General features: G+C 45.8%; 1 protein-coding gene across 1 annotated transcript in view; it reads right to left on the bottom strand.

The window, feature by feature from the left end:
* Nucleotides 1–25,207, bottom strand: part of MEGF6 (multiple EGF like domains 6) — a 252,506-nt gene that overhangs the window by 167,235 nt on the left and 60,064 nt on the right. Inside the window, exon 4 of the mRNA XM_069948606.1 lies at nt 11,585–11,689. Coding sequence (XP_069804707.1) covers nt 11,585–11,689 — 105 coding nt within the window. The remainder of the gene's footprint in view (nt 1–11,584; nt 11,690–25,207) is intronic.

Below are 25,207 nucleotides of genomic sequence, written 5' to 3'. Positions count from 1 at the left end.
ACACGGGTCCCTACGCTAACTCCACACCGTGTCGGTCAGCGACCGCCAACCCCGCAAAGCGTGCACGTGCAGGGAAGGGAGGCCATGGAACGGCCCTGCAACCCCAATGTCACAGGACCAGACCCAAAAAGCCCCACCAAAACCCAGCCAGCACCACCGGCGGGGAAGGCTGCCCCCAAACGACACAAGTATGGATATGGTATTACACTTACCATTGCTGCTCTCACAGAATGGGGAAGACATAGGGTCCAGACATGTGAGCACAGACATATCCTGCTAATTTTGGTCATGTGGGTCTTATAAAGGAGTGCTAGCTGTTCAGAGAGGGAGAATTGCAAAACACGAACTGGAGAGAATGGAACGGCTGCACATCCCATCTATGGCTGATACTAATGCCGCCAGGCCTATATTAAAAATCAACACCAGAGTGTCTGTATATGAATTGATCAAACCATATTGCCCCGTGTACCACCGCGCAGGTCCTCTGGTCCACACGGGTCCCTACGCTAACTCCACACCGTGTCGGTCAGCGACCGCCAACCCCGCAAAGCGTGCACGTGCAGGGAAGGGAGGCCATGGAACGGCCCTGCAACCCCAATGTCACAGGACCAGACCCAAAAAGCCCCACCAAAACCCAGCCAGCACCACCGGCGGGGAAGGCTGCCCCCAAACGACACAAGTATGGATATGGTATTACACTTACCATTGCTGCTCTCACAGAATGGGGAAGACATAGGGTCCAGACATGTGAGCACAGACATATCCTGCTAATTTTGGTCATGTGGGTCTTATAAAGGAGTGCTAGCTGTTCAGAGAGGGAGAATTGCAAAACACGAACTGGAGAGAATGGAACGGCTGCACATCCCATCTATGGCTGATACTAATGCCGCCAGGCCTATATTAAAAATCAACACCAGAGTGTCTGTATATGAATTGATCAAACCATATTGCCCCGTGTACCACCGCGCAGGTCCTCTGGTCCACACGGGTCCCTACGCTAACTCCACACCGTGTCGGTCAGCGACCGCCAACCCCGCAACCCTGTTTCTTCCCTGAACCGCATAACTACTATAATACTGCTCCTATATACAAGAATATAACTACTATAATACTGCTCCTATATACAGGAATATAACTGCTATAATACTGCTCCTATATACAGGAATATAACTACTATAATACTGCCCCCTATATACAGGAATATAACTACTACAATACTGCTCCTATATACAAGAATATAACTACTATAATACTGCTCCCTATATACAGGAATATAACTACTATAATACTGCTCCTATATACAGGAATATAACTACTATAATACTGCTCCTATATACAAGAATATAACTACTATAATACTGCTCCTATATACAGGAATATAACTACTACAATACTGCTCCTATATACAAGAATATAACTACTATAATACTGGTCCTATATACAGGAATATAACTACTATAATACTGCCCCCTATATACAGGAATATAACTACTATAATACTGCCCCCTATATACAGGAATATAACTACTATAATACTGCTCCTATATACAGGAATATAACTACTACAATACTGCTCCTATATACAAGAATATAACTACTATAATACTGCTCCTACATATAAGTACATAACTAATGTGGCCGGGCACCTGTGCCAAGAAGGATTCTGCTGAGTCGGGGAGATTCTGGTTTGTTATAGCTTTTCAGGCCAAAAATGTATTTTTGTAAATTAAATCCTCCAGAGCTGCACTCGCCAAGAGACAAAGAGATCCCAGCATTCAAAACATGGGCGGGAGTCCAATAACGTGGGAGCTGCCAGCAGCAGGGGAGACGTGTTCTCTTCCATGACATGTCACATAGGGTCACCATCATCATCATCCAGAAAGATGGCAGCGTAGCTACAAGTGACAGTAGAGAGGATGAGGAAGGACGAGGGAGTCTAAAACAGCAAATCAGAATCCAGCAAATGCAAGTGAGACCAATGGTATTCAACAGAGCTGGGATCATTGCCCCAAAATAACAGGAGCTGGTGTAAGGTGGACCGCGTCATGGATCGCTCTGCTAATGCTGAGCCAATATAGGGCAGATGCACATTAGTCTCGGGCTGCATGATGGGTGTGTGAATGTGACCTAAGGCTGCCCCTCCTACGTTCCGTATAATTGCCTGTGATCGTGGAGCCACCAAGACATTTTAGAGGCGGTTGAATCCTATGAGTGGATTTAGAAGATCCTTACCGGAAAAAATAGGAGATGTTATAATCCGGATGTGACCACGGCACGGACAGCCAATAGAAGCCTACCCGGTCCGGGTTTTTTACGGACATCATGGACGTCAAACGCAGATCAAACTAGTCAATTTTTACTGTACATTTTATGTGGATGCGGACGTGGATACAGATGCACTAGGATGCAATAACGGACCAAATAGAACGGATACTACATTATTTTTTTTGCAAAAACTGTTGAAAAACAGATGCATTTGTGTGCATCCATTTTTCCATTGACATTCATTATAAAAAAAAACGGATCAAAATGCATCCTTTTTTTAACGTACACAAAAATAAGGTCAGCTGCATTTTTGTGTACGTTAAAAAAAAAAAAAAAAAACAGGATGTGTTTTGATACTTTTTTTATTTTTTATAATGGAAGTCAATGGAAAAAGGAATAAAAACGGATGCACACAAATACATGTTTTTCATCCGTTTTTTTGCAAAGAAGTATGAGCCTTAATGTTAGGATCCACACCGAACATTGATGATAATAGAAAAAGAAAAAAAAGAAAAAATGATCCTCACAGCAGATTTAGGCTGAAATCAGATTAAACATCCGATCCATGTCAGGAACTGTCCAGAGCAGCAGCAAATCCCCATAGAAAACCTCCCCTGCTCTGGACACTTCCTGACATGGACAGAGGTGGCAGCAGAGAGCGCTGTGTCAGACTGTAAAGAATACACCACTTCCTGCAGGGAATGCTTATAATAACTTTCTGACCAGCTGATTTGAAAGAATTTTTTTGTTCTTTAAGATGAGGGAGCGGTTAACCCCTTCAGCCATGAGTGCGCGCAGACGTTAGGCGATTATTTGCAGACAATCATTTTTTATACTCTCTATGAACCTGCTTCGGCTTGAAGACCATTGACCTTGTTCAGATGCTGGAGCGGCCGGCGGAGTCAGCGCAGCATCACACGGGGAGAGCGGTTTGTAGTCAGTAACTGATCTGCGGATTACAGCGACTCTCGTCTGATCAGCGGAGATGTGAGAAAGCTGAGAGATCAAAGATGGCCACTCCCGCCGGGAGATGTGTGACCTTAGTGGCATCAAAATATGAGATGAAAACCCAGTAGTGGCCGATTATTCACCCAAGTAAGTGGCGCCCCCTGCCGACCCCTTAAATTTTACCTATGTTTACATTACATTCTGTATTAAAATGATCTAATGCTATAAAAAGTATTCAGGGGAAGTGACATTAGGACATATGACATCATCAGGGGTTCCCTTTACTAGGAGCATGGGTATGGAGTCTCCCCTCTCACAGACATGGGGCACAAGCATAACCATCAATGATCCTGGGCCCCAGTAGGAAATCTAAAACAGCACCAATGTCCTCCCATTGGGTCTCCTCAGGGGACCATTTATAACTGTCCCCTATAGCCCCGCCCCCGAGGAGCTGACTAGTGACAGACAACCTCTCAGCCACTCTTTACTAATATCGAACCTTGTAAAACAAATAGTTAAAAAACGTGAGGACAACCGATATGGCTGATACTGTAGCTCTGTCAGAGATCTGAACGACAGATATCCCTGGATAGGAAGTAACATGGGACTCAAATCAGCTCCGCTAATCTGAATGGAGTCATTGCTGCAGCTGGTGCATTGAATTCTGCAAACCCTGACACAGTGGTAGAGTTTTCAGTAACGAAACCACTTGGTGTGAACACGGCCTAAGAATGGATCTAGCTGGGGCTGATTTCACTTTCTCATTGAAGCCACTAGGCTCTATTTTAGCAGCAAGTTTTTGTAGATTTTTTTTTTTTCAGCGAGTGATGAATTGTTCTCATCCTGCAGGTGGCGCTGTTACGCTCCAAGATAACCTGATAAGTGATTCACAGGCCGGGCCGTTATACTATCATTTGTTCGGATTCGGCTGAATAATTCCATGTCACAGGAAAATCACAGCACTAGAGAGAAGACGAGGAGATCAAGGCGACCGAGCGACCATGAAGCCTCAAACCTCACTGGCACAACACCAAAGAGACAATGCCACCCAGGGAGTATACAGCAGGGGTGCAATAAGTATACACTGAAGTAAAGATGGTGCATATTTGGTGTATGGAAAAGAACTCCAGAGCTGAGATCACATATCTGCTGGTGGAGCCACTGTATATTGTACAACTGTATTGTATAACTCAGGATCAGTACAGGATCAGTAATGTAATGTATGTACGCAGTGACCTCACCGGCAGAATAGTGAGTGCAGCTCTGGAGTATAATACAGGATGTAACTCAGGATCAGTAATGTATGTACACAGTGACCCCATCAGCAGAATAGTGAGTGCAGCTCTGGAGTATAATACAGGATGTAACTCAGGATCAGTAATGTATGTACACAGTGACCCCATCAGCAGAATATAGTGAGTGCAGCTCTGGAGTATAATTCTGGATGTAACTCAGGATCAGTAATGTAATGTATCTACACAGTGACCCCACCAGCAGAATATTGAGTGCAGCTCTGGAGTATAATACAGGATGAAGCTCAGGATATGTAATGTAATGTATGTACACAGTGACCCCACCAGCAGAATAGTGAGTGCAGCACTGAAGTATAATACAGGATGAAGCTCAGGATCAGTAATGTAATGTATGTACACAGTGACCCCACCAGCAGAATAGTGAGTGCAGCACTGAAGTATAATACAGGATGAAGCTCAGGATCAGTAATGTAATGTATGTACACAGTGACCCCACCAGCAGAATAGTGAGTGCAGCACTGAAGTATAATACAGGATGAAGCTCAGGATCAGTAATGTAATGTATGTACACAGTGACCCCACCAGCAGAATATAGTAAGTGCAGCTCTGGAGTATAATACAGGATGAAGATCAGGATACGTAATGTAATGTATGTACACACTGACCCCACCAGCAGAATAGTGAGTGCAGCTCTGGAGTATAATACAGGATGAAGCTCAGGATCAGTAATGTAATGTATGTACACAGTGACCCCACCAGCAGAATAGTGAGTGCAGCTCTGGGGTATAATACAGGATGTAACTCAGGATCAGTAATGTATGTACATAGTGACCCCACCAGCAGAATAGTGAGTGCAGCTCTGGAGTATAATACAGGATGAGTAATGTAATGTATGTACACAGTGGATAATATCTCTATCTTTCCTGTAATATGATGCCCGCAGGTGGACATTCCCTTTAAGAATACACATCGGGGATTATTCTGTCAGACTTGCTTTATTGCTCGGCGGTTTCATCCTTTCTCTCCATTCTTGGCCTCGTCTTCCAATTGTTCCAGATTTTCTTTCTACGCGAGAGAAATCTCTAAGACGAGAATAGCAGTAAAAGGAAGAATAAGGGACGTGCTGAGTCTTCTGCCTCCTCCATTTAGCCGGGACGCAGGAATCCGCCACCTTCTCGTGTTATTGTGCCTCCTCATAGAGAAGCGCAGACATTTTACAGCTCAGGAAACAACTAGTAATAAAATGTAAGCGGGGGTCGTGCGGCCATGCTGGGCCCGGAATGTAAGAGAAAGGACGTTACTGCGCGCTATTTCTACCAGTACAGGTGGCAGCCCATCCCATTAAAAGGAACCAGTCCCCCGCCGCAATAATCTGCCGCCTCGGAATAGATAGAGAAATTATAGATGCAACCGGATTGCAGGATAAGTACAGACTATTATATAGTAATCTGGGGGGATGATGGTGATTATATCTCTACACGCACCACAGTCAGGGATTTAAAGGGCCAGTACCATCAAAGTGGAGTCTATCATCAAGGACATTGACAAGACTGAAAGCCTGCGAAGATTCTAAAAAAAAAATATCTAAAGGCATTTGTAAATTACTTCTATAGAAAAATGTCAAGTCTTCCAGTACTTATCAGCTGCTGTATGTCCTGCAGGAGGGGGAAGTATTCTCTCCAGTATGACACAGTGCTCTCTGCTGCCACCTCTGTCCATGTCAGGAACTGTCAAGAGCAGCGGCAAATCGCCATAGAAAACCTCTCCTGCTCAGGACAGTTCCTGACATGGACAAAGGTGGCAGCAGAGAGCACTGTGTCAGACTGGAGACAATGCACCACTTCCTGCAGGACATACAGCAGCTGGAAGACTGGAGATTTTTTTAAATAGATGTAAATGACAGATCTCTGGCACTTTCTAACAATTTTGCTGGTGAACAACCCCTTTAAGTTTACACAAGAGAAATGCTGACACATGTAGTTCCCTGCGTCTCTCATCCGTCTTTGTGTCAGATTCCGGCCTGCATAGCATTACTGACGTGCCGTAACCGAACATCCAGCGCCGAGAACATGCCGCTGTAAAAACAATTAAGGTTCCTTCCGTGAGACGTACCATAAAAATAAGAAGCGGCAACCTGAATCAGCGATTGTTAGAGCTGGAGGAATCCAGTAAGTGATTTTATGTCTGTGATTCAGATGAGGAGCTTACAAGCCGCCGCTCCATGGAAGGAATGTTCCCATTAATAAAAGTCTCTGCGCTCGTTCCACTCAGCTATTCACTGCCGGCGTCCCCAGGATGATCTCCCGAGCAGAGAAACCTGCTGCTCACCTCTCAGCGGCGGCCATTGTCCTGCAGGAGTCATTCTACCAGGGATAGCAGGACTGTAACTATTTATTCCACAACATTCCACAATATGAGCTTAAAGGGCATGTCCATATCGATCCTGACTCCTGAGTTACATCCTGTGTTATACTACAGAGCTGTACTCCCTATTCTGCTGGTGAGGTCACTGTGTACATACATTACATTACTGATCCTGTACTGATCCTGAGTTACATCCTGTATTATACTCCAGAGCTGTACTCCCTATTCTGCTGGTGAGGTCACTGTGTACATACATTACATTACTGATCCTGTACTGATCCTGAGTTACATCCTGTATTATACTCCAGAGCTGCAGTCACTATTCTGCTGGTGGGGTCACTGTGTACATACATTACATTACATTACTGATCCTGAGTTACATCCTGTATTATACTCCAGAGCTGCACTCCCTATTCTGCTGGTGAGGTCACTGTGTACATACATTACATTACTAATCCTGTACTGATCCTGAGTTACATCCTGTATTCAGTGGCGTAGCTACCATGAAGGCAGGGAAGGCGACTGCTATGGGGCCCTGCAGGAAGGGGGCCCGAGGAAGCCTGCGCTGCATTCATGGTAGGTACTGACATCGGACCACTGTATCCCCAGGGGTCCAGAGAGGAAGAGGGACCCCCACTGCACTGTTCAGCCCCCTCCCTGTAGTGCCGGGTGAGCGGGCTGAACAGAGGAGCAGGACCTGCCAGGTCCTGCACGGCACAGGAGAGGGATGAAGGACCTTATGGTCACATGACCTAAAGGTCCTGAATACTTCTATGTGAAGATCAGCCGGGACTACAGGAGGAGGAGGAGGAGGGGGGAAGCCTGGGAGCTGTAAGTGCTGTGTATGTGTGTCAGTGAGTGTATATATGTATCTGTGGGTATATGTATATGTCAGTGTGTGTATATATGTATCTGTGGGTATATGTATATGTCAATATGTGTATGTATCTGTGGCTATATGTGTGTGTGTGTATGTCGGCAATGTCTGTAACACTGGTGTATATGTGTGTGTGTATGTATCTGTGGCAATATATATATATATATATATATATATATATATATAGTCTGTAACACTGGTGTATATGTGTGTGTTTGTGTATGTCAGTTGTGTCTCAAGTGATTGACAGGTTTGCTCCCAAAGATGTTCTGCAGCAGCTTCTATTAATGCTGGGCTCTAGTAAAAGAACCCACCACTAATATCTGCTGCATTTTATTTCTGGTTGAGTATTTCTTATTACACTGAGATGATTTCCCTGTATACAGTCTATTCATGGTGTATACATCAGCACCAGTGTAATCACATTACAGCGTATATATGTGTGTATGTCAGTGGCGTATCTGTATATATGTTAATGGTGCCTCTGTGTGTGTATATGTGCGTCATTGTCTGTGTTTGGGGGGGGGGGGGGGGGGGCTGGGTAGCGTACAGGATTCATGGGGCCCTGTACAGTTTTTTGCTATGGGGCCCTATGAATCCTAGCTACGCCCCTGCCTGTATTATACTCCAGAGCTGCACTCACTATTATGCTGGTGAGGTCACTGTGTACATACATTACTGATCCTGAGTTACATCCTGTATTATACTCCAGAGCTGCACTCACTATTCTGCTGGTGGGGTCACTGTATACATACATTACATTACTGATCCTGAGTTACATCCTGTATTATACTCCAGAGCTGCACTCACTATTCTGCTGGTGAGGTCACTGTGTACATACACTATAATTCAGATATGGTGACTGTACAATACCTGGTGTGAAATAACAGCAGAATGTAAACCACTAGATCAAGCCTCTGTGCAGACACTGAACAAGCCGGTAATTATGGGAGATTTCAGCTCTGAAGTCTGCAGAATTATCAATGTGGATTATAAACCTAGAGCGAATAATGCCCCCTACAGGTTGTGTGTGGCATTACACCTCAATCTTATTCAATTTAATTGGGCTAAGCTGCAATACCGGACGCGGCCTGTGGACAGGAATGGCGCTGTTTGTGGAAGGAAGCAGGTGTTATGTAGCTTATACACAGGGCAGGATAATTCAAGGAGCGTGCTGTGTATTGATGTAATAAATGGCTGAAGGAGTCTCATTGGATTGATAAAAGCGATATCCACAGACGGCAGATCGGCGGCCGTGCAGCTTCCCCACAGAAACGGCCAACAGATTATTGCTTAATCATGTCCTCCTCCCCCAGCACCATTGCTGCTGGATACAGCGAGGGGAACATCCTGCACCAAACTCTGCTGCTTCTCCCCGTACCGCGCGACGCTGAGTGTATTCGTGGTCTGTGAGAGCTCCCGCGCGCACCGTTACCCCTCAATGTAATATTACCGACACACACATCATCTGGAGGGAGATGACACCAGTCTCATCTGCAGGCCTTCAAATACAGTAATGGCCGCCTTGTAACGGACGTTCAAGGCTCTAGAGACACGATACGGGACCGTAAATCTATACAACTACAATGCACCCAGCTGAGTATGACAGATTATAGGCGATAACAAAAACATGGCTGCTCTCTTCCGATAACAGCGCCACAATCATTCACAGGCTGTGGGTGGTACTGCAGCTCAGAGTACATTAAATGGAGCTGGGTTGCAATACCAATAACAACCATGGGCAGGTGTGGCGCTGTTTCTACAAAGAAATCTCAGATGTCACCCCGATACTCACCCCCAGGCTTCTAACAATATCTTTAGTATGTAACGTTTCCATTTTCAAGGAGCTTTCTGTTACTAAGGGAATGAGTCATCAGAAAACCACCTACTGTTTTAATCGAGTTTTTATGTTAAAGGGGTATTCCACTCACATATAAACGCTGATATGTCGCTGCCCATGGTGAGACTAACAATACCTTCCATACTTATTATCTATTCAGTCATCTTCCCCCAGTTCTCAGCTGCTGCTTTCTGCTGAAGACACAAAAACCTGTGTGTGAGCTTTTCTGTCTCCCCCTCCTCCCTCCTCCCTTCTGAGACGGCTGATGTAAACGAATCCCTGGCAGGCTGTATCTACAACATTGTAGCTTCTCTGTAATGCTGGTAAGGTTAATCACAGCAAGTTCATTAGTAACTTGACCTCAGAATAACCCTCGCAGCATTACAAAGAAACAACAATGTTGCAGATACAGCCAGTCAGGGACCTTGAGCTGGGATGTTTGAGCAGAATCCCCTTTAAATATATTTTTTATAAAAAAAAATTCTAATTTTCTATTTATATTTAAAAATATTCCTGAAATCCCAGAGTTTCCATTCTGGCTACTAGGCTAAAACCCAGCAGTGTTCTTCTTATCCTCAAGGACGGGAGTTCAGATAACCCCTTTAAAGTGAATGTCTGCCCAGCGCACTCCCCTGGCCCCTCCTCTCAGCTCTGAGAGACCACTTTCATAGTCTCCTGACTCTAAACCCCACCATCTCCTTAATAGGGCTCATAACTTCTGACAGCCCACCCCTAAGGTGCAGCACTTCAAAAAACTCTGAGCAAATAGCCGTAATATGCTTAACATAAGCCCCGCCCCCGAGGTACCTGCCAGACAAGTTTCCCTCCTAAAAACAATGTTAAACACAGTGGGGAGAATGGATTATCACTTCTGCACCACGTTATGATCATAATCCTAAACTATGCCTATAAAATGCAACTTTAAAAAAATGGTGAGAAAGTGGGCGTGGTTTACACGGACAACACGGACAACAATGGCCCCGACAAATTGATTCCACTTATAGTAAACCCGAAGCATTGTAAGACAGGCGTGTGAAACTGTCAGGCAGGCGCATGAAGCCGTCAGGCAGGCGCAGGTTCCCGTGAATAACCGTGTCGCTTCTTCGTGGCCGTTGATACGATCAAAATGAAATGTAAATTGAAGGAGGCAAAATATATATATATATATAACTGCTTGTGCAGATGACGCCGCTATCAGGAATATAATCTGCCGACATTTCATAGATTAAATAACAGGAGCGGCGGAGACAATTCCCATTCTGAAATTAACCCCTTAGTCACAGTGTACTAGGAGCAACAATACTAATGTGAATCGTATAACGTTAACCCTGTGATGTCCAACCTGCGGCCCTCCGGGTGGTCTAACACTACAATTCGCATCATGTCTGGACAGCCAAAGCTTTGGTTGCTCAGGCTTCATGGAACTTGTGGTCTTGCAACAGCTGGAGAGCAGCGGGTTGGACATCCATGGTTTAAAGGGGTTCTTTAAAAAAATAAAACTGATGCCAGAAAGTTATACAGATTTGTATTTTTCTTCTATTACAAGATCTCCAGTCTTTCAGTACTTATCAACTGCTGTATGTCCTGCAGGAAGTGGTGTATTCTCTCCAGTCTGACACAGTGCTCTCTGCTGCCACCTCTGTCCATGTCAGGAACTGTCCAGAGCAGCAGCAAATCCCCATAGAAAACCTTCCCTGCTCTGGACAGTTCCTGACATGGACAGAGGTGGCAGCAGAGAGCACTGTGTCAGACTGGAGAGAATACACCACTTCCTGTAGGACATACGGCAGCTGATAAGTACTGAAAGACTGGAGGTTTTTTTTTTGTTTTTTTTGTTTGTTTTTTTTTAAATAGAAGTACATTACAAGTCTCTGGTATTTTCTGGCACCAGTTAATTTGAAAGAATTTTTTGGGGGGTGAACTACCCCTTTAACCCTTGGTGCTTCATCATCATAAATTGAATGTATACATGTTCCCAATAATCATGATCAACATCGATGGGCCCCATCATGCCAGATAGGATCTCTTAGCACCTACCATACTGGCAGCGCGGTCCCTGGAAGCCTGCCGGGCACAGACACCGCTGGGAGGATCCTTCAACGCAATTTCCTCCATTGAAACAGACTCCGGAGTTGCAGGATGCTAAAAATAAAATAAAAAAAGAACAGAATAAAATTGATGATATGTTCTGGATAAAGGATTTTAAAATACACACAAATGAGAAGTAACATGACACATACTGTCAACCGGGGTGACCTACCCAGACCTGGTTAAAGGAGCTCTCCGCTTAAAGGGGTAATTCTGGCATCAGAGAAATGTATTGGAATAAAACTAACACAACTAAGACATATAACGCACTATAGTGTGATCCCTAATTTTCTGCTTGACAGGAAGTTGTGTAGTCCTTTTATTTTCATTGTGGTGTTGTCTCAGCAGCTTCCCGGCTCCTCCCTATTTTCTGGCTGTGTCCTGAATGATGTCACCACCCCTGACCAGCCCCTTCCAGCTTACATCACCATTTCCCTTTCATCTACACATATAACATTATAGTACGGCATTTAGGGTAGAATGATGTGTGTATAAAGCAAGCTGCTGTGCTGAACAATGCCACAGTCAGAGGAGAAGACCAGGAATGAATACAGCAGCTATGGTTTGCTGCATACTGAAATGTTCTGCAGCAGCTTTGGATGGAGAATGGGTAAGAGGACTGTGCTGAAGAGCTGAGGGAAAGCAATGCATTCTGGGAAATATACTCAAGTAGGAACTAGGGAGAGGACACCATAGGAGAGAGGATTGCATATCCACAAAACAAAATGGCAGGAAGGGGCAGGAAGATAAGCAATGCTATATCCTTCTGAAGGATTTTAGTTATTTCTTTATACCTGATACTGGAATACCCCTTTAAGACAACCCCCTAGGAATAATGCTTGGACAACATCCCTAAGTGTTCGATATCCCTGCAGCGCCACCACAGGGGAAATGAAGCATTACACAGTGCCCATTCACATGAGTGGGATGTCTATGTAATGCAGGACAGGTCCTCCAGAGTAAGGGACACTCTTAGTAACCACTCCGAATAGAGAACGCCCCTCTAATAACTGTTTCCGATAGGGTGACGATATACTGTATACAGTCAGTGTTGTATGACATACTCCTGGTCAGCACCATATGGCGGTATACATGTCTGTGGTATGGAGCTGCTGTGCACAGCTTTATGTAAATCTCTTGTCACATCACCATTAGCTGGGACCTGTGAGCACCGGGTAAAGCAGGGGTGATATATGCAGGGACTCCGCATCTGATTGCCGCCATGTTGTTTAGCGGTTACAGCATGGACTCTATGAACCCGTCCTGTACTGCACCTAACACATCTCCTCCATCATCCGCCAGAGAAGGCAATGCCCGCGAGACGGATCGCAGAATCCAACAGTCTAATCCCCAGGACGTCTCATCTTGCATTAAGACAATGGATGCTGTGTGCTGCTCCACTTACAACCTCCAAGGATTACCAGCGGACATTTCCATTAGTCTCTTTTATTTTTGCTTTCTAATTTAAAGGGGTACTCCAGCAAAAAATTCTTTCAAATCAACTGGTTATCTAGATTTGTAATTTACTTCTATTTAAAAATCTCCAGTCTTCCAGTACTTATCAGCTGCTTCATGTCCTGCAGGAAGTGGTGTATTCTCTTTAGTCTGACATAGTGCTCTGTGCTGCCACCTCTGTCCGTGTCAGGAAATGTCCAGAGTAGGAGAGGTTTTCTATGGGGATTTGCTGCTGCTCTGGACAGTTCCTGACATGGACAGAGGTGACAGCAGAGAGCACTGTGTCAGACTGGAGAGAATACACCACTTCCTGCAGGACATACAGCAGCTGATAAGTATTGGAAAACTAAATATCAAATTACAAATCTACATAACTTTTTGAAAAAGGATGATTTAAAAGACAAAGATTTTTTTTTGCCGGAGTACCCCTTTAAGGTCAATGTTGTAAATTTAATCTAATTTTCCGCAGTCCTTGAATTTTCTAATCCACCAGTCAGAAACAAAGATATAAATATACACACGGGTCTCCATCCCTACACTGCTGCCATGTGGTCACTGCTATGGAGTCTCCTTCCACCATACACTGTGGGTATAGAGTCGCTACTGCCAATGCCAGGTGTAACCAGGAGTGGGGTAAAGCCACCATCACTGGGCGGTGCCTCGTGCCAGCTGGGCAGCACTTCCTGTTTTTGTTCCCACCCGTACAGTCAGCCAATCACGTGCTGAGGTTGGTTACCACCCCCCAGACTGTGATTGGCTGATTGGACACTTCCTGTGTGTCAGACCAAAAGCAGGAAGCAGCGCCCAGTTGGTGACCATTATTTCCTATTCAGGCAGGAAGAGTTTTCCTGGCATCCACCACACTCACGTCCATCGGACTGGCGGCCATTTCTGTACCTTGCTGTGCAGCAGTGATGGTGGCTTTAGCTGACTCCAGGTGGAGCTTGGGTCTGTGTGTGGCTGCCCAGCAATGGAAACACAATCCATGAATCTCCTATCAAACACCTTCTGCAGAAGTAATAGGGTTCAGACTTCCCGTTATGGACAGACAATTGTTACATGTCCCACATTCCCCATTGTCTTGTGTCGTCCTGTTTTGCTTTCCTACTGGGTTCCTCTTGCTCCTACGTGTTTCTACCTCCCAGTAACCGCACATAATGGAGGCCTTAGTCGGCTCTAACGAAGCGGAAAATTGATAAATTAACTTGCTGGAAAGACGCCACCTTCTGGCACTTTGGAAGTTAAGAACTGAAAGAGCCCTTGATCCCGCTGAGCCGCCATAAAGACCCCCAGGGACCACAATGTTCCTCCATGTGACAGGCGTTTACAGTGGCGACTGAAGCGTCTCTACAACCTACGCAGCATCCCATATAACTGGTGTCAGAAAGTTATAAAGATTTGTCATTTATGTCTATGGAACTGGAATGGTACTGGAATTTATGTCTTCCAGTACTTATCAGCTGCTGGATGTCCTGCAGGAAGTGGTGTATTCTCTCCAGTCTGACACAGTGCTCTCTGCTGCCACCTCTGTCCATGTCAGGAACTGTCCAGAGCAGCAGCAAATCCCCATGGAAAACCTCTCCTGCTCTGGACAGTTCCTGACATGGACAGAAGTGGCAGCAGAGAGCATTGTGTCAGACTGTAAAGAATACACCACTTCCTGCAGGACATACAGCAGCTGATAAGTACTGTAATACTGGAGATTTAAATAGAAGTAATTTCCAATTGTATATAACTTTCTGAAACCAGTTGATCTGAAAGAAAAAGATTTTTCCCGATTCCCTTATACAAATGTATGATCAGGTCTTATGAGCCTTCATGTGTTCTGAATGGGGACGGGAGAGAAAGCTGCTGTTAGACTTATCTGGTGGTGGAAATATGTCCCAAAAGCGTTAGATCAGGGGTAGGAAACCTTGGCTCTCCAGCTGTTGCAAAACTACAACTCCCATCATGCCCGGACAGCCAAAGCTTGGTCTGTCCGTGCATGATGGGAGTTGTAGTTTTGCAACAGCTGGAGAGCCAAGGTTCCTACCCCTGCGTTAGATGGTCATATGGTCCATATTAAGTTGGTGTGCTTGCCCTAACACTGGGGTTTACCAAAAGCCATGGGTACTAGTACAGGGGTCTGAATCCTTGCCTTGGATGAGGGAAAGTTAAGTTACGACTCTGACCGTGGCACCTGACATACATCTAGGGGCCCCCTGACACACATCTAGGGGCCCCCGACACACATCTAGGGGCCCCCGACACACATCTAGGGGCCCCCGACACACATCTAGGGGCCCCCGACACACATCTAGGAGCCCCCGACACACATCTAGGAGGCCTCAGTTCACATTATTCCTGGCAGTCAGCCCTGTTTAACCACGGTGTGTAATAAGCCGCAGGCCCCGGTTCCCGCTCGCTCTTGCCTCGCAGTCGGCTCGGATATGGAACATGCCTTCTGCATTGACTATTTCCATACCTGATGCCGGCCGTCACTTCGGGTAATTTAACAAATGGATGCACAAATTAAATTGCAGATGTCTGGCGCGTTTCTGATCCTGTGCACATCTCGCAGTTCATAAAGAAGCTGAGCTCTGCGATTTAGTATCAGGGGCCGCCTGACGACAAGATAACGCAAAGAAAATCAATTCACGACACCGAGAGGAAAATGCAGTTATTGCAAACTATCATGTGGAGCTGGAGTCATCGGAATGTCCTAACAAAGGGGACACTCCGGGCATATCAACTAGAGCGGAGGGGCCCGGCACCCGAGAACCAGCTGAACGCAGTCCAAACCCTTAGTGAACCGGGGGACCCACCTTGTGGTTACTCAAATTTATGTTTCTGATCCATCCTCTGACTTCTTCATTGGTCCAAGAGCCATGTTCACCAGTTCCCGGAGATGTCATTGTCTATATCTCTGGGTCATCTTCTACTACACCTATGGTTACTCTAGACTATGCTTCTGATCTAGCTTCTGACTTGTCCTTTGGTCCATAAACCACCTGCTCCAGTCCATGCAGATGTCCTTGCCTATATCTGTAGGCCTTCTGCTGCCAAACTGCGGTTACTATAGGTTATGCTTATGATACCACACTAGCTCTTACTCGTTCTTGGATCAACCAGTCCTCCTCTTCAGTCCATGGACAAGTCCTTGGCCTTCACCCTTTTGTACCTTTGTGATTACTTAAGTTTATAAGGGTATGTTCAGATGTCTAGGACCACCAAACTGAGAATATTCTAGGCACAACCACCCAGGTACAACCGTAAGGGAAATAATTTGGGTTCCTTAGACTCTGCTCCCCAGATGAGTTTGACCCAATTGAGCATTAGCATTGAGGTCCCACCAGTATTGGGCAGTGAGTAGAGATAGGGTAGACTTTAGGTTTGATGTCCCTCCTTGTATCTGATTCCTTTCTATTAGAAGACGACCATCAAACCCTTCATCTCATCCCTGTGACCAGAATTTCATTAGGAGTTTAGCATAACTTGGACTTGCAGGAGTCACTTACGTGAATAAACTTTTTTTCCATAAAACAATAAATCATACTTTTTACCTTATCTTCCAAATTGTTTCGCCTCTTGAGAGATTATATTTTGCAATTCCCCGTCCAGTACAAACAATATCTCTGTAATGGGATTTTCAAATTTGATAAATACTTTTTAGCCTTTGGCCGCAATTTCACAGACGGCAGTCGCAGCGTCTTTAAACGTTCGGCAAATGTTCGCTTGCCACATGGAGAAATGATGTGGACTGCCTGAACTTCTAAGGCATTAAGTCTCCGTACCTCGTATCAGCGGCGGCGCTTGTCAGGGGCTTCACGTAAGAGATCATGGACATGAGGGTCTGTTCCGGAGTAAAATTAATGGTAGGCGGACGTCTGGGTCTTCCATCACGTCTTATTGTAATGTCTTGTGAATGGCCAAGCAGTGTACGGCTTCTGATGTACAACTAATCTGTGTTCTGTGCAGATACTGAGGCCCGAACCTCAAAACCTCTTTGGGGTCCAAGCAGCCTTCAGAGTACTGCTGTCCTAGAGGGGGCCGCTCTCCTATTATGTGCTCTAAGTCATGACATTTATTTTTGACTTTGACAACTTCTGTAAGAGCTATAATGGGGGCCTAGTGGGTCGTTACCTTCAGCTGTCCGGGCATGATGGAAACTGTACAGTTTGAGAGCTACAGGTTAGGGAACACTGCACTCCATAGGAAGATGACAACCAACAGGGCAGGTCCTGACATCTCATTAGGCTCCAGGGATAAGGGGGGGCTTAGAGTTTATAATGGAATTAAAGGGGACATGTGCCTGTTTTGTATAACTAGTTGGTGGATCCTCTATCTAATTTCTTAGATACTTGCCGACTGGTAATGTAAAGCATGGATGGTCTGCGTCTGCCGGAGCGACGGTTTTATTTTCTCACTCCTAGGGGAATGTATTGTCATCTATGATGTCCATGAGTTCTACTAAGGAAGGAACCTCTCGTGCTCTGAACAGTTCCTGACATGGACAGAGGTGGCAGCAGAGAGCACTGTGTCAGACTGGAGAGAATACACCACTTCCTGCAGGACATACAGCAGCTGATAAGTACTGGAAGACTGGAGATTTTTAAATAGAAGTAAATGACAAATCTTTATAACTTTCTGACACCAGTTGATTTGAAAGAAAAAGATGCACCAGGTCTCCTATATTCATATAATGCACCAGGTCTGTCAGCAGTAACTTTCCATGAGACTATTCTTTTTTTTTTTCTTTTTTTTTTTTAAACATAATAGAAAAAAGGCCATAAGGAGGTAATGAAGATATATGATGAAGATTGCTGGAGCTTTATGGCTACATGCTGGACCAGTGCTATTTCCAGACCACAAAGTATCAGACTAAAGGAATATGACTGTAATATGCATCATCAGGAGGATATTTGGCTCCCGACGTGTTTCTACTCACATGTTCTGAACTGTAATTATTTTTCCTTACTTATATTCAACCCCTCGAAAACCATAAACCGCATCTATTTTTATAGTGAGAGAAAAAACGCGGTTGCCAATATTGTAAAATACTTGCGGAGAACAAGACAATAAACCCTTAGCCAAAGGAACCAGAATCTAATTCCTCGTCTTGGCTCAAGATGGAGCGAGGCCTGTGAACTCTTACATGTCATGGAAAAGTTCTCAAGTCTAGGAAACTTCAGCGTGAAGGAGAGAGCGAGACGTCTTACGTGTGCACTAGGAAGAACCTAGAGAAGACGGGGGGCTTGGACCTCCCATGAGGAGCATCACCACCTTAACACCCCACCATCAAACCACAATTTGCATAAAAAATGGCAGCGAGGCGGAGCTTCAATGCCTCCATTATTGCTGTATGTAAACGTAAATGTCCAACAATCTTCTTCAACTATTCCACCAATGCTAAGAACCCTCCCAACAGGAGTTCCCCGGCCCCCGTGGACAATGTCTTCAATCACATGCAGAAGCGTGCATTTCCTTCTGTTATGTCAGTTCACTTAGCAGATGGATGCTGTCTATTGTCTCTGTTATCAGCCCGACAGTAGGTTCCTTCAAAAGAATGCCTATTCATTCGGATTAATTTCAATTATGATGCCGGCAATTATCGGCAGACGGAAAACAATAATTCCAGGTCATTTACATGCAGCAATTATCACCGGAGGTGGGAGGAATTAATAGGATTGCCGGCAAAGTCCTGCCGCGTCGGCTCATAGTAACACGTGGAGCGCGCAGATGTGCCATCCGTGCCTCATTGTAATGATCAGAAACTCTGCGGATCCCTACCCCATACTGCAGGGGTGTACAATGGGGGGAGGGGGGGTGTAACCATACTGAAACTACCCCCTTCCCATCATCGTATCCTGCAAGAATCCAGCTGGTCATAGACTGAGAATAGAAGTCAGCCATGTCCTTGGCTCCTCCATGAACATACAGATAGCCAGGAGTGTGGCTTCTATGAAGGGGGATAAGAAGTGTCTACATCACTCGCTGCCGCGTATCCCATGTACCATGCAGAGCCATTCACATAGGAGCTATAATGACAGCAATATTGGTTGTCATCCAGCTTAAAAAAAAAAAACTATTTAAAGGGGTATTCCACTCAAACATAACTTTTCATATGTTGCTGCCCATGGTGAGACCAACAATTCCTTGCATACTTGTTATCTATTCAGTCTCCTTCCACCAGTTCTCAGCTGAAGGCACAAAAATCTGTGTGTGAGCTTTTCTTTCTGTCTCCCCCCTCCCTTCTGAGACAGCTGTTGTAAACAAGTCCCTGGCAGGCTGTATCTGCAACACTGTAGTTTCTGTGTAATGCTGGGAGGGTTATTCTGAGGTCAAGTTGCTGATGAACTCACTTTGAATAATCCTCCCAGCATTACAAAGAAGCTACAATGTTGCAGATAACGCCAGTCAGGAAGGAGGATGGGGAGACAGAGAGAAAGGCTCACACACATATTTTTGTGTCTTTAGCGGAAAGCAGCAGCTGAGAATTGGGGGAAGGAGACTGAATAGATAATAACAAGGGAACTGTTAGTCTCACCATGGGCAGTTATGTTTGAGCAGAATACCCCTTTAACCAGGATGTGACTGAATCGAATTTTTTGAGCATAAAGGGACAACTCAAAGGCTTACAATCACCGGAGAGGTAGTCTCTGGGATAACAGAGTCAGGAACAACCCACAAGGCTGTAAACACACCAGAGACCACAAGAGACGACATCTCTGCCAGTGCATGTGACATTGGATAAGTATGTGACCCTTACGGCAGATGTACATGTGAGGATGGCGAGGGGGGGGGGGGGTCATGGTTGTGTTTTGTTTAGAAGAGGAAACAACACAATGCAAGACAAAATATGAAAGGTTTAATGCCGGACATCAGGATAGCGGCAGGTCACAGTAACCGCACACAAGGACATCAGATGACCGCATCCGCAGACTTAAAGGGGAGGCACAGTCCTATGTCAATTGTCACTTTCCTTCTTCGTTTACACTATCCTATGTAAATGAAGCCTAGGGCGAATGTTCTGTCCTATGTCAATAAATTTTAAGGGGGATATTCTATCCAGTATCAGTAAAGCTTAAAGGGGACGTTTATTCTCATGCAAATAAAGTTTAATGTGTAGCAGTCATTCCAAAAAAATTTGGCTTTGAAACATTAACCCTTCAGAGTGGTGACAGGTGATGCTAGTGATGGCACTGCTGCTATGAAGCCCCTGAGACCCCCTCCATGGGGCACAGCTACATTTCAGGGACCGGCCCCAAGGGATGGGCTGTTCACCAGCAGGGCACACACAGGGACTTAGGGACGCATTACACTCCGCGTAACAGACACAACAACCAGCCAATGACAACGGCTGATCGTATCATAGGTCCGGCCCTAAAATCATTGGCTGCCAACTGTGCATGGTTATGTGTAGTAGCGACCACCTCCTGGTCTGAGCGAGGACCCAGGTCGTGATGAGTACGGTCCGCTCAGCCAGTCAGTGGCCAAGGCAGGACCCCACTAAGGTGTATGCGGCCACCAACCATCATCCCATCTAATACTACCCTTAAGCCCCTATTCCACGGGTCGTTTAAAGGAGCAATATCGTTCGTATTCGGCCGATATCGGCCGCTACGAACGATATTCGGCCCGTGGAATAGAGTGCAACAATCAGCCGACATCGTTCATGTCGGCTGATCGTTGCAGTCGCTTGTTTTTCAACATGTTGAAAAACAAGCGACTGATATAGCAGCGATCTGCTGCCGTCGCTCCGTTGAATAGGAGCATCGGCAGCAGACGCTGCTGTATCCTATGGGCTGCCCGGACGATCAGCGATCACCCGGGCAGCCCCCCCAGCAGCTCCCCGCCGCCCCCTCCCGCACTCACCCGCTCGCTGCAGCCGCGATGAATAGCGGCGGCAGCGAGCGGGGAACGAAGAGCAAACGAGCGCTAATAGCGCTTGTTTGCTCCTCCAAACGACTCGTGGAATAGGGGCATTAGGGCCCTATTCAACCGGACGATTATCGTTCAGATTATCGTTAAATCGTTCGAATCTAAACGATAATCGTTCGGTTGAAATGCAGTTAACGATTAACGACCGAACGAGAAATCGTTGATCGCTTTATAAGACCTGGACCTATTTTTATCGTTGCTCGTTCGCAAAACGTTCGCAAATCGCTCGCATTAAATAAGACATCGTTCAGTCGTTCGCAATAGATACTAACGCAATAGCGAATAGATAGCGAAGAAAAACTATCGCAATTACGATCATAAGTAACGATTATCGTTCCATGGAAATGACTGAACGTTTTCAGGTCTTTCACAATAGCGGTCGTTTGAGATTGTTAATCGTTAACGATTATGCAAACGATAATCGTTCCGGTGGAATAGGGCCCTTATGCCCCTATTCCACGAGTCGTTTGGAGGAGCAAACAAGCGCTATTAGCGCTCGTTTGCTCCTCGTTCCCCGATCGCTGTCGCCGCTATTCAACGCGGCTGCAGCGAGCGGGTGAGTGCGGGAGGGGGCGGCGGGGAGCTGCGGGGGGGCTGCCCGGGGGATCGCTGATCGTCCGGGCAGCCCATAGTATACAGCAGCGTCTGCTACCGATGCTCCTATTCAACGGAGCGACGGCAGCAGATCGCTGCTATATCAGTCGCTTGTTTTTCAACATGTTGAAAAACAAGCGACTGCAACGATCAGCCGACATGAACGATGTCGGCTGATCGTTGCACTCTATTCCACGGGCCGAATATCGTTCGTAGCGGCCGATATCGGCCAAATACGAACGATATTGCTCCTCTAAACGACCCGTGGAATAGGGCCTTTACAGTTCAAAAGTGATCAACACAGAAAGCTGCTTTGTGTTCAGCTCCATGGACAACACATTTAACGCGTCAAATCACAGGTAACGTTTCCGCTTGCAAATCTGATAGCAGAAGTGCCTTTCTGAGACTATTCTGGTCTGCTGTGATTTGCTACAGGACCACCTTCCATTGGAAAAACTTTTCCTTGATCCAATATAGAAGCTTTGAAGACGTCGGCCATGTTCCGGACATACAGAATTTCCCAGAAAATACTGACACCACTTCCTGCAGGACATGCAGCAGCTGATACTGGAAGACTGGAGATTTTTTTAATAGAAGTAAATCACAAATCTATATAACTTTCTGGCAACAGTTGATTTTAAAGAATTTTTTTTGTGAGCTACCCCTTTAAGTTACATTTGACCAAACAGTTCTCATAGCTGAGGGTCTGCTACATTTGCATCCAGATGATCCTTTATGAGAACCAGGGTCTCCAAACTTTGATCTACCAGCTATTGTAAAACTACAACTCCCAGCATGCCTGGACAGCCAACGGCTGTCCGGGCTTGCTGGGAGTTGTAGTTTTGCAGCAGCTGGAGGGCCACAGGTTGGAGCCATCTTCATCAATCAGACATCTTCTCTGTTCTAGAACATTCCGGCAGAATCTCATCCATATTCCGCCGCTCAGGTACATCTTTATTTGTCATTTAATTTCTATTTTAATTTACGGCTTCCTCTAATCTGGAGAAGGGTCGGAATTCATCTAACATCTCAAATTGATTCTCCCTCCCCGGGAGGCGATAACGCAGGGAGACGTTTCCGGCTCGGCGAGCGTTGCTACAGGTGCGGCGCTTCCTTAAAGGACACGATCGTCTTTAATGCAGTCGTCACGGTGATTTTGTAGCCTGAAAATACTCATCAAAACAGCAACAAATGGAAATGTGAAAAAAATCCAACAAAGTCCCTTATCTGAGCACCGCCGCCGCCGCCACCGCGAACGTGTCGTTAATTGGAAAACTGTCGAGGACGAATCCTTCATGCAGATGAGAGGCTTTAATGTGCTTAAAGGGACGTTCCAGGGGGGGGAACTGCTCACATGGCTACAGATGGAGCGTTACTGATTGACGCATTATTTAAAAAAAAAATATACTGAAAATTACTAATTTTTCTGTGGCTTCCGACAAGAAAGGACGGTATTGCTCATCCTGAGCTTCCTGATGCACTAATATAATGCTAGAAAAACAGTGAAGACTATAAGCAGAGAAGGAGACAGGGTGAGGGGGACATATGTTAGTCAGCCTAGGATTACTCCATTAGACTTTACCACTTCCTGGGTCCTTTTATACGGACTCCAGGTAACAAGGATCGGCACTCGCTCGCTTACAGAGGCTTTAGGCAATGTTCAGACATTGCAGTACCACGACAGTACTGCACTGAACCTGCGACGTGTGAGAACACAGTGTTAGGCTGTGTTCTCACATGTTGCAGCTTCAGTGCAGTACTATCATGGTACTGTAATGTGTGAACATAGCCTAAGGGCTCTGTAAGCGAGCACAGATCCTTGTGTGCAGCTGGGAATTCAGATGCAGGCGCGCATGTCAGTTTTCTGCGGCCACTATTCACTGAATCCTGTTAGTTCACACAATGGAGAGTGCGACCATTGTGTGCATCAGGGAATTCGGATGTGGACACTGACTGATGCCCCCGAATCCAAATTCAGCAGCAGTGAAGATCATCTGACCGGTTGCTACTGGAGCGGTGACTGGTTGCTACGGGAGCTGTGATTAGTTGCTATGGGAGCTGTGAATAGTTGCTATGGGAGCCGTGATTAGTTGCTATGGGAGCTGTGACTGATTTCTATAGGAGCTGTGACTGGTTGCTATGGGAGCTGTGATTGGTTTCTATAGGAGCTGTGACTGGTTGCTATGGGAGCTGTGAATAGTTGCTATGGGAGCTGTGAATAGTTGCTATGGGAGCGGTGACTGGTTGCTATGGGCAGCAATGGGGATCTTACTATAAGACAGCGCCATATATCCCCACATTTTGCTCCATCTTCTCACCAGGTCTACGATCTCATCTTGCTGAAACACTCCGATTCCATCCAGGGCCTAAATACTAATATATAACAGCTGGGGGTCTGCTACAATAGGATCCAGTCGAGACATTTCTCTATGAAGGTGAACTCTAACATACACAACACTTCTCCATAGGAGGCGTCTGATCACAGGGGGTCCGGTGACATCAGGAAGTCTTCAGGGGGAGAGTTATCGAAACCTTATGCAGAGGAGCCGTTACCCATAGCAACCAGTCAGATTCCAGCTTTTATTTCAGCCTTTTGAGAAGGGAAAGCTGGAATCTGATTGGTTACTACGGTTGTGAACGTCCCCTTTATGGGGATATGGGGACAAGTAAATTCCCACCTATTAAGTCCTAAATAATAATCCCAAGCCCTGCAAACCCATTCCTGGCCTGAGTGCTGAGTAAAGTGTGGAGTTCCCCTTTAACTTCCCAGCCGGCCGTTATCCTGACAAATGATTGCTGTGATTATTAGCTCATTGGAATTGCGCCGTGCCATCTGCTGCGTTCTGAGCCCCCTCCATTTGTGACACGGATACTAAGAAGCATCGCAATGAGCCGCCGGGCTGATGGCTCGTCATGACTCTGCCACACAATAGTAACGGACGCAGGCACGGCTAATCCGATCGCCACTGAGAGCCCGAGTACACGGTCACCAATCAATGTCTAATCCTGCTCTCAGGCCAAATGAGTCTGTGCATTGTTTTACAGCATTGCTGTGTACTCAGATGCCGCCATCCTGGAGGGGGGAGACACAGAACTCATCTCTGTATAATATCCGATTACATGGCTGCCTGCCCCGAGGTTATGGCAGATACTTCAGTGTGCTGGAAATGGTTGTGTATCTATCTTATATACCCACAGCCTAGGTAACAGCACCAATACAGTACTATCATCATCCACCTATTAAAGGGGTAGTACAACAAAAATGAACTAAAAGCGCCAGAGATTTCTAATTTACTTCTATTAAAAAAAAATCTCCATTCTTCCAGTACTTATCAGCTGCTGTATGTCCTGCAGGAAGTGGTGGATTCTCTCTCGTCTGACACAGTGCTCTCTGCTGCCACCTCTGTTCATGTCAGGAACTGTCCAGAGCAGGAGAGGTTTTCTATGGGGATTTGCTGTTGCTCTGGACAGTTCCTGACATGGACAGAGGTGGCAGCAGAGAGCACTGTGTCAGACTGGAAAGAATAAACCACTTCTTCCAGGACATACAGCAGCTGATAAGAACTGGAAGATTTTTTTTTTTATAGAAGTAAATTGTCTGGC

This window comes from Dendropsophus ebraccatus, chromosome 12, assembly GCF_027789765.1.
Source record: "Dendropsophus ebraccatus isolate aDenEbr1 chromosome 12, aDenEbr1.pat, whole genome shotgun sequence".
In the NCBI taxonomy this organism is placed as follows: domain Eukaryota; kingdom Metazoa; phylum Chordata; class Amphibia; order Anura; family Hylidae; genus Dendropsophus; species Dendropsophus ebraccatus.
This window is presented reverse-complemented; position numbering and strand designations above follow the sequence as displayed.